We start from the raw sequence: 15,236 nt of genomic DNA, 5'->3' as shown, positions 1-15,236 counted from the left end.
ACACTTACACAAAGCCAGCACCCTTCAGTTATCTCAGGATTAGTTTGATTTAGTACCTGAAAACTAGCATTTATAACTTTCCACATACTACTCTCGGGTACAACCCCTTTCTTTTTTTTTTTTTTCAATGCTTGGAAGCAGTGTGGGAAAGGATAACTCTGTCGACTTATTAGAAAACACTGGAGTAGGTTGGGCAGTCCCAGGTATCTTTACAGTCTGGACAACCAAACCTTCCCCTAAGAACTCTTTATTAGGCCCGACTACCTTGGAAGTCCCGGGTTTTTCCTTCTTTATTAGTATGAGTCCTCCCCTGTCAGTTCCAGGTTCTGTATACCTTATTCCCCACACTCTTCCCATGTTCCACCCTCTATCCGTGGGTTGGGTAACATTTAAAAAGAGATATTTACAGTTTCCACGTCCTCCCCACCCTTGCGGTGGAATGCACCCATATGGACCCCATTGGACCCTTAGGTATTTATCTCTACTGTATCCCGGTATCCAACTAGGGCCAATAGCTGCAGTAATATTGATTAAGGGAGTTGCAGTACCCCTTTCCAGGATTCGAACTCGGGCACATATAAAATCCCATATATTCCCAGCATCGGGGCCTTGGGATCAGCTGACATAGTGTAGAAGTAAAGCTTGCCCCCCCCAATGTTATCTGGGTTACAATAATGTTGATCTTTGAATAATGTTGATCTTTGAATCAACTTAAAGTCCGTTTAAAAGGTTGGTGGGGGTGGTGTTGAGTCGCTATGCAGGATGAAATCACTGGGAGAACCCCCAAATACCGATAGGAATGGCTGAGGCCCATTTCTTTCCCCACTTATTCACTCCTCTGCCTCACTTGTCAGTTGGGTTGCAGCCAACTACGAGGTTTTAGTTCTTGGCAGCAGTAGTGTTCTTCAGGGGAGAGCCTCTACCTTAACCCACGGTACCTATTGATTTCGTCGCAATGTGAGCTTCAGGTCTTTGTTTCCTGGAGCGATCTCCCACTTCTTGTCACAGATGGGTCCTTTAACATGGCTGGCATGTGTCCATCCTTTCTCTGCAGTCCGGACGACTGTTTCTGTAGTAAGCAAAACAACATAGGGGTCTTTCCCATCGTGGTGTTAAAAAAAAAAAAAAAAAAAAGTCTCTTTCCAAGTCTTAATTAGAACTGAGGGTGATCAAGTGGCAAGTCCAAGTCATAGGGCATACCATATAGCAGGAGAAATTCCTACGTCAATTCTGGGCTGTGTCCATATGTTTAACAGTGCAAGGGGTAAGCATTTTACCCAAGAAGCCTTAGTTTCCAGCATAAGTTTTGTTAGTTGTTTCTTAATTTCACCATTCATTCGCTCTACCTTTCCAGAAGAGGAGGGGTGCCAGGGGCTGTGAAAATCCCACTCAATCTCTAAGGCCTGCTTTAATCCTTGCAGTAAAGCTTTACACCCATTCAGTCACGTGGTCAGTTAGGACAAACAAGTAACTCAGTAAAGTCTACCTGTATACTTTGGAAAGGTCAAAGCCCTGGCTCCCGTCCCCCTCTAGGTAGGTTACAGAAGACCTTTTTATTTACCTTTTGACATATAGTACATCCTCTGTATGTGTGCTTCCCTAAAGTATATATTCCTACACAGACATGCTTTCTTAGAACAACATCACACATTGCTTGCACCTCCCAATGACTCTTCTGATGTAAAACAGTTAATATTTGCCTCATTATCACTTTATTCAGCATTTCTCTCCCATCAGGGAGTATCAATTTTCCTTAAAATGATCCACATATTTGTAACATTAATACCTCCTTGGGAGGTTGTAATTGCTCCAAAATCTTTTTTAGAATTTACCCAAATAGATAGGTGGCCCTGTAAACCCCTGAGGTAAAATTGTCCACCTATATTGTTGCTTCCACCCCCATTTCAGGGTCTTTCCAGTCAGAGGTGAATATACATGTATGTTTGCTCTCAGGGCCAGAGAGCACTCCATTAATAGGTTTGATGGCAAGGTTCGGGGGGGTGTGAGGGGTGTGGGGGTGGGAAACTGCAGTGGCAGCACCTGTGAGAAAAACCCCGAAACCTCCCCGTGGTAGATAAGGGACAATTTCATCTGGCCCTAAAGGGGCCCACTGCTGCCCAGAGCCAAGCCATGAGCAATACAGTCCGTGCCTCTGTGAGAGCACATCCACGAAAACAAACAAACAAAAACCTGCGGCTCAACAGCAGTTGGGAGACCGAGAAACCCCCCCTCAGACACCAAAGTCAGTGCAGAAGGAAGGGGAGGAGGCGCTCCAGGCGCTGGAGCCAAAGCCCCCCTGCGGCCGCTGGAGAGGCCCCTGGCGGAGCAGGCTGTTTCCCCCTCCCCGATGCTTGGGAAATTGATCAAACACCACAGCAAATATGCAAATATACCAAAACTTCTAGACTGTTACTTAGATAATGCCTACATCACCTTTCCCTGCTCATTCAATTTCAAACAGCTCTGCTAAATACTACATGCCACACCTTTAACACCTTCAGCAACCCTTTTAACACTTCCTTTATCTTTCTCCAGCCCGTACTTTTCTAATACCAGCACCAAAGGCTCAGTCAGGGTCCAACATAATTCCATACCTTTTCCCTCCAAGATACAGAAACAACGTATCAATCAATATACCATATTTCATCCCATTTTCCTTCTTTCCACAAAAACAACATTGACTGTAATATGGTGCTATAATTAATAGTTCCATTTAGGGGCCACTCCGCTCCATCCTCTAGTTTATAAAGTGGCCACCATTGATTACAATATTTGATAAGAGTTCTTTTACTCTCTGTACCCTCTCACCCCACTATATCCCTCCAATGTGTTAGTATACATCCTAGGGGGCTTTTCCTCGGGATTTCTTTGCTTTGAACTTTTCCTATTGTAATCTACAGTGGTTAATATTCCACCGTTTTCCTAGAAGCTCTTTACTAGTCAATCCCAATCCCTCCAAAATCCACAATATATGGATACACAAGTAAAATCAGACCACTGTAAATTAACTGCCTGTAGACAATTACACTGAGGACATTTAAACCTGATGAGCTGATAATATGCCTGGGCAAATTTTGTTCCCTTAGATATACACCTCAATGGCAGTTCTTATATTTACATATTTACATATTTACATATTAACATATGTATAAAAGAACACTTTAACAAAAACGCCAGGGCTTTTGTATATACAATATACAATGTACAGTTATTGTTCCAGTTAGAATTATTCCTCAGCAGCTGCAAACATTATGCCAGTTGCCATTAAAGCTCGCTTACCCTCCTCCTGTCTCTTTCTTAAAATCTCGGACGTCCCCGGAGTTAATGGGGATGGCCACATATTCCTAGTCACTGGTCCCTGAGTGCTAGAATCAGAGTTGTTATTGGCATCTCCCTGGGGTTGCAGATTAAGAAGCCCAGGAGTCGGAGGGGCTGCAGGTGGGGGTGGTGGAATATAGAGAGGCAGTGGGGCTCTCGTTTTTTTCTTACGCCTCCCATCCCCTCCTTTTTCTTTTAAAGGATATAAATTGGCTCGAGTTTCCGAGCTGATTCACAAACGTGCATATTCACTTTCTTCCAAACTAAAAGGTTCCTTTGAGTTTACACAAATATTTAGGCCTGACAAACCCAATCTTCAAAAGACCCAAATATGGGCCAGTAAAGGTGGTCTCCTTGGATCTGTTTACCACCCCAAACTTCAACACAATAATGTATCATTTTTACTTTATTCCTTCCCCTCCTAAAAGGGGAATCCTGCCAATTTTTAATCATTAATCCCGGATAACCTAACATCAGACGTTACCCCACCCATGGGACCAGAAGGCTTACTCTTCTTCTGTCCCATCTTCTGGAACACCTTCACACACACACACATGAATCGCTTCCCCCTTTTTGTGGCCCAGTCCCTCGCGGGATATGGGAACCGCACTATCGAGGGGTCCACACTCGCTTCATCCGCAATTGGACGTCTCGTTTGTTGTGTTCTAGGATACCCAACCCCAACCGAACGGATCACCGGCCTATACTTACCCACCCCATGGGTCTTCGTTCGGGCTTCGTGCACAAATGTTGCCTGGGGTTTACCGGTTTTATTTGCTTGTGTCTAATTTTGGGTCCGTCTGTGAAGGATCTGAATAAAAGTAGTCCTAGCGAAGGCCGCTGATAACAGCAAGGCGCCCCCTCCGAAGGTCTTTCAACCAGGTTGCCTTCATCCGAGTCACGGCACCAAATTGTTATAAGTTAGACCACACAATTTACTGGTCTATTGAAATTATTTTATTAATCAAGTAAGCAGACACAAGCAAAACAGCGCTGGGCGGCTGGGGAGTCTCCGCTCCACCATGGCACACAAATTCCCCTTTCCAGTGTTGCTGTTTTACAGCATTGAAGTTCCGGCTTGTCGAGACCTGTCGCCTTGTCGACTTGACGAGACTTGTTCTGAGGCTGCGCAGTCTGTTGTTGGGGTTCGTTATTCTTCCTCCGGTGATCACGCGTTGTGCTTGTGTTCAGGTGGGGGCAAAACAAGATGTCTTGCAGTGGATGGGTAATATCATACAGAATCTTTGTTTTAACAAAGATGTTTACCCAACCCTCCTTCCCCATTTGTCCCCGTGTTACAATGCCGTGAGTTGTGAAACCTTATCTCCTCAGTAGATTCTTTAAATTCTCAAGGACAATGAACAAACCCCTACTAATTTATCACAGGCACAAGGCTTGGCTGTGTCTAGCCAAGAAGCTGCGAGGCCAGCAGCAGGCCCCTGGCTTGGAAGCTGTTGCTGAGGTGACTTGTGTCTGGTTGGCTGAGAGGCCGCAAGGAGCCGGCTGGGTTGGGATGCCTACTTCAGGAGTGGTTTCCACCATGATGGAGCTTTCTGTGGTAGTAGGAAAGAGCAGGAGAAAAAAAAAAAAAAAGATACAAACCACCCTAAAAGGTGGGCACTGGCCATGAGGAGGAAGAAATGTCCAGGGGAACAACTGGTCTTGCTGCTAGAGACTGAGGCAAAGAAGGCATTAAGTACCTCAGCCTTTACCTCATCTCTTGGCACCAGGTTTCCCCCCACATCCAATAATTTATGATGACTCTTAATCCTCTTTTATTTAAAGTATTTCTATAAGCAGTGTTTATTGTCTTTGACATGAATGCATTGATTAAGCTCCAGCTGGGCTTTGGCCCTTCTAACTTTGTCCTGCACAGGCCCACAACATTTAGGACACAGCTCTAAAGAAACTGACAGCATGCATGAGAATGAACAACAGAAAAAGTAGAATCTGGCAGCCTTCCACACATTACCTTTCTGTGACTGTGTTGCAGTCCCATTCAACTGGTTACTCCTGTATTATCCAAACGCTGGTTAGTGGAGGACTAGCTAGTGTTAGGTCAGAGGTTGGACTCGATGATCTTGAGGTCTCTTCCAACCTAGACAATTCTGTGTGATTCTGTGTCCCCTGTACCTGCCAATGTTGCTGTCTTGTCAGAGACAGCACAATCACATGAAGGCTGAACTGTCTGCCTGCAGACAGGAACAGCTGACAGAAGGGAGCATCAGTGTGGTGGGAGCTTGAGAAAGTACACAGTTTTGTCTAAAGAAACCTCTTGACATTTACAAGGAGAAGAGCCCAGTCCTGAACGAGAGAGAGAGAGTAACGCCACACATCAGAGCAGACTGGGACACTGCTGAGTACACAGGAGGAGGAGGGCCTGGGCACCACGAGGGATGTCATACGAGCAGTGGTGCCTGCTCAGCAGGAACCAGGCCAACTTCCTACAGAGCTGCCTTCTGAGGAGCATGGCCACCAAGAAGATCTGAGTTACCATCCTCAGCTCTGATCCGGTATGACACCACAAGGACAACTCTCTACAACTAACCAGTAACTCTCTACAACTAACCTGGTTTGGAGAGGAGCAAGGGCTATGGCAAGGTTCAAAGTCCCAACAGGACCCAGGTCTTTGTGTCCATGGCTATGGCTGTTGTCTCTGCCACTGAGGCCTATGAGGAGACAGCTGATCGTTAAAGCACCAGGGCCTCATTGCCTCCTCACCCCCAACCATGAAGCAGGCAGGGGTCGTACCATTCTCCTGCACTTGGCCATGCACATCCCCATCTCCTACTGCCCCACAAAGAGCCCTGAGCAAGGTGTGAAGGAAAGGATCTCCCTTCCTAGAGACCAGGGGTCAAGGCCTGGCGCTTGTGCTTGGTGACACACATCCAGTTTTCCTACACATCTGTGTCACCTTCACATTGCCTTTGTCTCCTTGTCCTCACTGCCTCCAGGGTTCTGCTCTAACGAGCTCCAAGGGAGGCTGTGTCAGTGCTGGCCCTCAGGGGGACACTGCAGGAATCTTCCCTCTGACTTGCACTTTTGGAGAGATGTCTTCAATTGTCTCTGAGTGCCTGAGGTTCGTGGGCTCATCAGCAAAGCCCCCAGAGGGGTGATTGCAGTGCCTTGGGCTGGTGCTGTGCTGCTGAGCTGGGCCGGGCTTGTGGGGCAGAGAAAACACATTTCAGAAAGTCCCACGAAGCAGAGAGAAAGCTGTGCCCAGGAGCAGCTCCTCTGCACAGCTCAGTAGGGCTGGGGGCTCTGACTGCAGCTGGCATGGGGAGAGGAGAGAAGGAGAGAGGGCTTGGAGGCAGTTGGCAGTGGGAGGATGCTGAGAGCTGCCTGCAGGAGAAACCTGCACAGCCCTTGACAAGGTAAGGGTCTGGCTGCAGGGCCATGCAGCTGCAGGTCCTGGAACGGTCTCCTGCTGGGTCTTGTTTCTGGGAGGGCAGTGGGCAGTGCAGTAGGCTTTGAGAGTCCTGCTGGGTTGTAGTGCAAGGCGAGGAAGTCTGGCAGAAGCCCCGTGGAGTGTCATAACCTAGCTACCCCTGGTCAGATAAGACAGGGGTGGACAAGCCTCCTCCAGACACTGCAGAGGGTGCAGCTGGGCTATGGGACACTCCAGCTTTCAGATATCCAGCTCTGTCTGTGGGGCATCTTCCTGGCTGCAGGCTGCTCTCCAGCAGGATGCAGCTCTCTTGTGGCATCCTTGTGTTATCCAGGTGCACCAAGGAGAAGACACCTCCATACTAACATCATGTCCATGCTACTGGATGGATGGCTGTCTGTGGGCAGAAGCAATGAGACCTGTCTAGGAGGGAAGAGCTGAGATCCTGATCAGTCCCCTGGAGAAAAGGTGAAGATTCTGTTCAGCTACACTTGGACTGGGGGTTCTCTGCTCTCAGCTGTCTCTTGTTTCTTCTCAGAACAGCACCCCAGAAGGATGGTCCTGTAGCTCATAGAGGGGTAGCCCAGGGCAGCAGAGAGCAGGACTGATGGGCAGAGCTGCTCTGCTCAGTCTACCCCAGTGGACAAGTCCTTTGCCTCTTGGCACCCACAGGATATCACCTGGAGTGTGGAAGTAATGTCAGGGAGTTCCACCATTCAATACCTCTCCTATGTGTTATACGGGCAACTAGGATAAAATAAAGTGAGGAAAATAGTCGCAGCTTTGCTCCACAATCAGCTCAGTTATTTGCAACAATACTGCAAAGCTCATTGGTGTGACATTTTTCTGACTTTGAGTTATCCACCCTTCTGTTTATTTCCTATTTTCCTCAGAGAGGTCTGTTCTAACATTGCTCTGCCTTCTCCTCTTCAACAGAGATGCAAGTAGAAAGTCAGAGAATGCCCAACATCAGCTCTGTGAGTGAGTTCCTCCTGCTGGCATTCGCAGATACGCGCAAGCTGCAGCTCCTGCACTTCGCGCTCTTCCTGGGCATCTACCTGGCTGCCCTCCTGGGCAACGGCCTCATCCTCAGCGCCGTAGCCTGCCACCACCGCCTCCACACCCCCATGTACTTCTTCCTCCTCAACCTCGCCCTCCTCGACCTGGGCTGCATCTCTACCACTCTGCCCAAAGCCGTGGCCAATGCCCTCTGGGACACCAGGGCCATCTCCTATCAAGGCTGTGCTGCCCAAGTACTTTTTTTAGTCTTTTTTTTTGATGCAGAGTTTTCCCTTCTCACCGTCATGGCCTATGACCGCTACGTTGCCATCTGCAATCCCCTGCACTACGGGAGCCTCGTGGGCAGCAGAGCTTGTGCCCAGATGGCAGCAGCTGCCTGGGGCAGTGGCTTTCTCACTGCTGTCCTGCACACGGCCAACACATTTTCCCTGCCCCTCTGCCAAGGCAATGTTTTGGACCAGTTCTTCTGTGAAATCCTTCACATCCTCAAGCTCTCTTGCTCAGATTCCTATCTCAGAGAAGTCTGGGCAATTCTGTTTAGCATTTTGGTAGCATTAGTTTGTTTTGTTTTCATTGTGGTGTCCTATGTGCAGATCTTCAGGGCAGTGCTGAGGATGCCCTCTGAGCAGGGCCGGCATAAAGCCTTTTCCACGTGCCTCCCTCACCTGGTTGTCACCTCTCTGATGATTAGCACTTCCATCTTTGCCTACCTGAAGCCCCCCTCCATTTCCTCCCCATCCCTGGACCTGGTGGTCACACTTCTGTACACCGTGGTTCCTCCAGTACTGAACCCCCTCATCTACAGCATGAGGAACCGGGAACTAAGGGATTCCATCAGGACTCTACTTGAATACACACATCGTCAGCAAATTCACCTATAATACTATGCCTAATATTAGAAATCCCAGCTCTTCTCAGAAAGAAAATAATATGATGTCTTCTATTATTAAATGTCTGTATTATTATTTTCTCTCATTATTTCACATTTGATTAAATATTATTCCTAGCCCCCTAGAAGTCAATTATTTTTCTGTAGAAGATGGCTTCCTGTGTAGATAAACCCAAAAAGAACACCATCAGAAATTCATCGGTCTGAGCTTCCATCTCTTCCCATCTCCTCTGGAGCTGGGGGAGCAGCCCCAGCATGCAGGAAGGGCTCATGGCCAGGAGCCCAGCTGCCACATGCAGGAGCAGCTCCGGTGACCCCCGGGGCTGCCCCTCACTGCCCGCTGGACTCTGCCTCTCTGCTGCCTTCAGGTCGGGGCTGCTGCTTCCCTGGAGCCATGGCCATGGCCAGCAGCAGGACTTGGCCTTTTCCCTGCTGCTCTCTTTTGGCTTCCGCATTGTGCTTCTTTTTTTCTGGGTTAGACCTGATATCTCGTGTACCTTGGTGACAGTCCTGTTGTCTCTACAGTGACATCCCTGTGGCTGCAGGCAGCAGCAGGCACTGTGCAGCCCTGGGTCACTGTGCAGCCCTGCCTCCCTGCTAGCACCACAGTAACAAAAGGGGTTTTATTTGGGACTTCCTGGAGCAAAGAACATAGATTTAAATTCCAACGACAGTCTGTGAGGGACCAAAGGCTTGACCAAGAGCTTTATGGCAGCACCTGACAACAAATGGTCTTGGACTCATCCGCATGGCACTGCCCCCCTGCAGTGGGGCTCATGGCCACTGTCAGCCTGGAGAGGAATCTGGAGCTGCAAGGAGATGTCAGGGGATCTGCAGGGAAAACATGCAACGCTGAGTTGGTAGGGATTAGAACCTCATAAAATTAATGGCCATCCAAAGAAGAGTTTGGTAAAGAAAAAGGGGAATCTGAGGAGTCCATGGGGTAAGGACAGCTCTGCCATGCCAGGAGTGGTGGTGATGTGCCAGCATCAGAGACCTCTAAGTGTGTAGAGTAATTGAGGATAACCTTCTTGAGGTCTCATGGACCAGGTCTGGTGCAGCACTCACCTGCCCTTTGTGCTCTCAGAGACACCCCATGGCCCTGCCCAGCACTGCCCTGTGCTGCTGAGCCATCAGGGCAGATGGAAAGGGGCTCAGCAGCAGAGATCCCCACGGATGTAGGTCTCCTGCCCAGCCTGAGCAGCACAGGCAGGGGAGGAGACCCCCGGGGATCCAAGGGCACCACAGCCCCTGGCTCTCACAGCAGCACCGCCAGCTTGGGGCCTTGAGGGGAGTACAGGGAGGGAAGCAGCAAGGGCTGGCCAGGCCAGCATGGACACACTGCCCTGGGCAAAGCTCTCTGGGAACAGGGATGGCCCTGGGGAAGAGCAGGGCAGCATTTCTGGGCCTGCACTGATGGGGAAAGGGCAAAGGGAAAGCTCTTTGTGCAGGCCCCTGCTCGGGGCAGGCTGCACTGTGTCTGGGCCAGGCCTCTTGTGCTGGCCTGGGGAGCGGGGCTGGCCCTGCGGGGCACAGACACTGTGTTCTGGGGATCTGCCAGGCAAGAGAGCAGGGCTCCTGCAGCTTCACGGACCTTCTCTTTATAAGTACATTAAAGGAGGCTGTAGTGAGTTGGGGGTTGGTCTATTCTCCCATCTGCCTGGTGACAGGATGAGGGGGAATGGGATAAAGTTGCGCCAGGGGTGTTTTAGTTTAGCTATTAGGAAGAATTTATTTACCGAAAGTGTTGTGAGGCATTGGAATGGGCTGCCCAGGGAAGTGGTGGAGTCACCATCCCTGGAAGTCTTTAAAAGACGTTTAGATGTAGAGCTTAGTGACATGGTTTAGTGGAGGACTCGTTAGTGTTAGGTCAGAGGTTGGACTTGATGATCCTGAGGTCTCTTCCAACCTAGACGATTCTGTGATTCTGTGGGAAAAAGAGCTTGGCCAGCAGAAACTTATGCTTTCATAGAAGTAAGACGGTTTATGTAATGTAGATGCTGCAGTAACACTGACTTAAAACAGTCACCTATGCCCCTTTCCTTACTTGAAAAAGTCATTTTAATCTCTAAACCTAAATGCTACTACAGTACTCTGAGAGGAATCCTTTTATCTTTTTTTTTTTTTTTTTCTCTTCCTAACCTAATGCCTTCCCTTAACACTAACATGAAAATGCTCTATTTAACCCTAGACTCATTGGTAGACCTAAAAAACCCTAAACCATAGAGCTTGTCTATGCCTTAACCACAGACCTGACACCACAAGCAGAACAACACACATTCCCAGTAAAACTTTGCATAGGCTCTAACAAAGAAAGAGAAAAACAGGTACCTAGGGGGTGCGAGAGAAGTCAGCTCTGCCTCAGGATCTCCTGCCCCAGCAGGAGCAATGTGACTGTGGCAGGGACTGTGAGGTCACTTCTGTCTCTGCACTTGATAGGGCAGCAGCAGGAATGTGTCACGCAAAGGGACTGGGAGGTCACTTGTGTCTGTAGGTGACAGGTCACCCTTGACATAGACCTGGGATCTGCACTTTTGGGCTGATATCTGCCAGTGACCCTGCTAGGCCAGCAGAAGGCACCTGCTTGGCATGCTGACTGTGGCATTCCCTCTGCCTCCATAGCCAGGAGGACCCAGACTGCAATGTAGAGGACACTCAGCAAGCACACAGCAGGACTCCAGACAGGGAGATAGACAAAGGTCCTCTTGAAACAGGGAATTTAAGGCTTTCACTGGGAATTAACTGAATTTTGCTGAGACATTACTCGTGACACTCCCTTATTTATATTTTTTTCTCATTTGGCAGTGTCCATGTGCAAATCAGCAAATGCCGAACATCAGCTCTGTGAGCGAGTTCTTCCTGCTGGCATTCTCAAACAAGCGCGAGTTGCAGCTCCTGCACTTCGCGCTCTTCCTGGGCATCTACCCGGCTGCCCTCCTGGGCAACGGCCTCATCCTCAGTGCCGTAGCCTGCCACCACCGCCTCCACACCCCCATGTACTTCTTCCTCCTCAACCTCGCTGTCCTTGATCTGGGCTGCATCTCCACCACTCTGCCCAAAGCCATGGCCAATGCCCTCTGGGACACCAGGGCCATCTCCTATCAAGGATGTGCTGCACAGGTCTTCTTTTTTGTCTTCTTCTTTGGAGCAGAGCTTTCCCTCCTCACCGTCATGGCCTATGACCGCCATGTGGCCATCTGCAAGCCCCTGCACTACGGGAGCCTCCTGGGCAGCAGAGCTTGTGCCCAGATGGCAGCAGCTGCCTGGGGCAGTGGTTTTCTCAATGCTGTCCTGCACACAGCCACTACATTTTCACTGCCCTTCCGCCATGGCAATGTTGTGGACCAGTTCTTCTGTGAAATCCCCCAGATCCTCAAGCTCTCCTGCTCAGATTCCTATCTCAGAGAAGTTTGGGCAATTCTGTTTAGCATTTTGTTAGCACCTCCTGGTTGCTGAGGCTGCTTCCCCAGCTCCAGAGGAGATGGGAAGAGAGGGATACTGAGACCAATGGATTTCTGATGGTATCTTTATTGTCTTTATCTATCACGGAAGCCTGGTTCTCTATGTATGTTAGAAGATATGGTCAAAGCAAACACAAAATGTAACATTTAGAATGGTAAGAATTACATTATTAAAAACAAAATAAATTATTTTTACAGTTCTAACAGAGAAAAATAATTTTTAAAATATTGTATCATTTTCCCAAATAACATTTTATTTCTGTTAGGATTATTATTAATTAAAATGTTTTGATAACACTAGTAATGATAAAAATGATATGATATAATATGAATCAAAATTGCATATTATCAGAAATACATCTTCTGAACACAGCACTGATGATCAAGAAACATGTATTGAAGAAGTTTCCTCACTGCATCCTTCACCTCTTGGTTCCTCATGCTGTAGATGAGGGGGTTCAGTGCTGGAGGCAGCAGCGAGTACAGAAGTGCGACCACCAGGTCCAGGGATGGGGAGGAAATGGAGGGGGGCTTCAGGTAGGAAAATATGCCAGTGCTGACAAACATGGAGACCACAGCCAGGTGAGGGAGGCACGTGGAATAGGCTTTGTGCCGGCCCTGCTCAGAGGGCATCCTCAGCACTGCCCTGAAGATCTCCACATAGGACACCACAATGAAAACAAAACAACCAAATGCTAAAAAAATACTAAACAGAACTGCCCCATCTTCTCTGAGGTAGGAATCTGAGCAGGAGAGCTTGAGAATATGGGGGACTTCACAGAAGAACTGGTCCACAGCATTGCCTTGGCAGAGGGGCAGGGAAAATGTGTTGGTGGTGTGCAGGACAGCATTGAGAAAGCCACTGCCCCAGGCAGCTGCTGCCATCTGGGCACAAGCTCTGCTGCCCAGGAGGCTCCCGTAGTGCAGGGGCTTGCAGATGGCAATGTAGCGGTCATAGGCCATGACAGTGAGAATAGAATATTCTGCTGCTATAAAGAAGAGAAAGAAAAAGACCTGTGCAGCACATCCTTGATAGGAGATGGCCCTGGTGTCCCAGAGGGCATTGGCCATGGCTTTGGGCAGAGTGGTGGAGATGCAGCCCAGGTCGAGGAGGGCGAGGTTGAGGAGGAAGAAGTACATGGGGGTGTGGAGGCGGTGGTCGCAGGCTACTGCGCTGAGGATGAGGCCGTTGCCCAGGAGGGCAGCCAGGTAGATGCCCAGGAAGAGCGCGAAGTGCAGGAGCTGCAGCTCACGCGTGTCTGCAAATGCCAGCAGGAGGAACTCGCTCACAGAGCTGATGTTGGGCATTTGCTTACATTGGACATAGTTGTCTGTTGAAGAGAGAAGGCAAAACAAATTTAGAAGAGGCTTCTCTGAGGAAAATCTATTGCAAGTTTTGGACCAACCCTCTGCCTTAGCCTCTCTTTGCCAGAGAACCTTTCCACACCTTCCTTACTTGAGCTTGCAGACGACTCCTTCCTGCTGTTCATCATGTGGAAGCAGGAACATGGGGGAAACTCTAGTTCAGTTCACCGATCAGGACACTGGAATTCGCAATGCTGTTTCAAACAATGCATCTCAATGCAGAACAGAGCTTCAGATGTAACTGCTGAACACTGCTCTTCTCAGCTGCCCTGTGTCAGCCCTCTGTGAGTTGCAGGACCACCCCCCTTAGGTGTTTCCCTGAGATGGAATTGGAGAATGGTGAGAGTAAAGAAGCCGCAGTCCAAGTGCAGCTGGACAGAAACCTCACCTTGTCTGTGGGTTGTCTAGCCAGAGGTGCAGAGGTCATTGTCTTTATTGCACCTCATTGCAGCTTCCCACAGACAGCCATCCAGCAGCATGGACATGATGTTAGGATGGAGGTGTCTTTTCCTTGGAGCACCTGGATAACACAAGGATGCCACGAGAGAGCTGCATCCTGCTGGAGAGCAGCCTGCAGCCCAGGAGGATGCCCCACGGACAGAGCTGGATATCTGAAAGCTGGAGTGTCCCATATCCCAGCTGCACCCCCTGCAGGGTCTGGAGGAGGCTTGGCCACTCCTCTCTTATCTGACCAGGGGTAGCTAGGTTATGACACTCCAAGGAGCTTCTGCCAGACTTTCTCACCTCGCAGGGCAACCCAGCAGGACTCTCAAAGCCTACTGCATTGCCCACTGCCCTCCCAGAAACAAGACCCAGCAGGAGACCCTTCCAGGAGCTGCAGCTGCATGGCCCTGCAGCCAGACCCTTACCTTGTCAAGGGCTGTGCAGGTTTCTCCTGCAGGCAGCTCTCAGCATCCTCCCACTGCCAACTGCCTCCAAGCCCTCTCTCCTTTTCGTCTCTCTGTGTCTGCCTCTGTGTCTCTTTCCTGCTGCGCTGTGCAGAGGAGCTGCTCCTGGGCACAGCTGTCTCTCTGCACCAGGGCCCTCTTGCCACGAGCTCTCTCTGTCCCATGTGCCAGGCCCAGCTCAGCAGCACAGCACCAGCCCAAGGCACTGCAATCACCCCTCTGGGGGCTTTGCTGATGAGCCCACGAACCTCAGGCACTCAGAGACAATTGAAGACATCTCTCCAGAAGTCCATGTCAGAGGCAAGTTTCCTGCAGTGTTCCCCTGAGGGCCAGCACTGACACAGCCTCCCTTGGAGCTCGTTAGAGCAGAACCCTGGAGGCAGTGAGGACAAGGAGACAAAGGCAATGTGAAGGTGACACAGATGTGTAGGAAAACTGGATGTGTGTCAGCAAGCACAAGGGCCAGGCCTTGACCTCCAGCCCCTTGGAAGGGAAATCCTTTCCCTTCACACCTTGCTCAGGGCTCTTTGTGGGGCAGTAGGAGATGGGGATGTGCATTGCCAAGTGCAGGAGAATGGTATGAGCCCTGCCTGCTTCGTGGGTGGGGGCAAAGAGGCAATGAGGCCCTGGTGCTTTAACAATCAGCTGTCTCCTCTTTGGCCTCAGTGGCAGAGACAACAGCCATAGCCATGAACACAGAGGCCTGGGTCCTTTTGGGATTTTCAGTCTTGCCATTATCATTATTCCTCCGAGCAATGATAATGAGGATATCCTAGTGACTCCCAGACCTGCACCTCTTTACTGGCTAGTTGTTGGCACTTGTTCGTGTGGTGTCTCAAGGGATCTGAGCTGAGTCTGATACCTCAGATCCTTGGTGGCCATGCTCC

General features: G+C 49.6%; 1 protein-coding gene across 1 annotated transcript; it reads right to left on the bottom strand.

Moving 5' to 3' along the window:
- Positions 1-12,424: 12,424 nt before the first annotated feature.
- LOC113842066 (olfactory receptor 14C36-like) lies at positions 12,425-13,384 on the bottom strand. Its single transcript, XM_027448739.3, has one exon. The coding sequence runs from the start codon at positions 13,382-13,384 to the stop codon at positions 12,425-12,427; it is 960 nt and encodes a 319-aa protein (XP_027304540.3).
- Positions 13,385-15,236: the final 1,852 nt, after the last annotated feature.

This window comes from Anas platyrhynchos, chromosome 31, assembly GCF_047663525.1.
Source record: "Anas platyrhynchos isolate ZD024472 breed Pekin duck chromosome 31, IASCAAS_PekinDuck_T2T, whole genome shotgun sequence".
Taxonomy (NCBI): Eukaryota; Metazoa; Chordata; class Aves; order Anseriformes; family Anatidae; genus Anas; species Anas platyrhynchos.
Note: the sequence above shows the minus strand (reverse complement) of the source record. Positions and strands in the feature narration are given on the sequence as shown.

What these genes read in the sequence shown, in the direction of transcription:
- LOC113842066 (XM_027448739.3), bottom strand. Translation starts at nt 13,384, where the DNA reads ATGCCCAACATCAGCTCTGTGAGCGAGTTCCTCCTGCTGGCATTTGCA.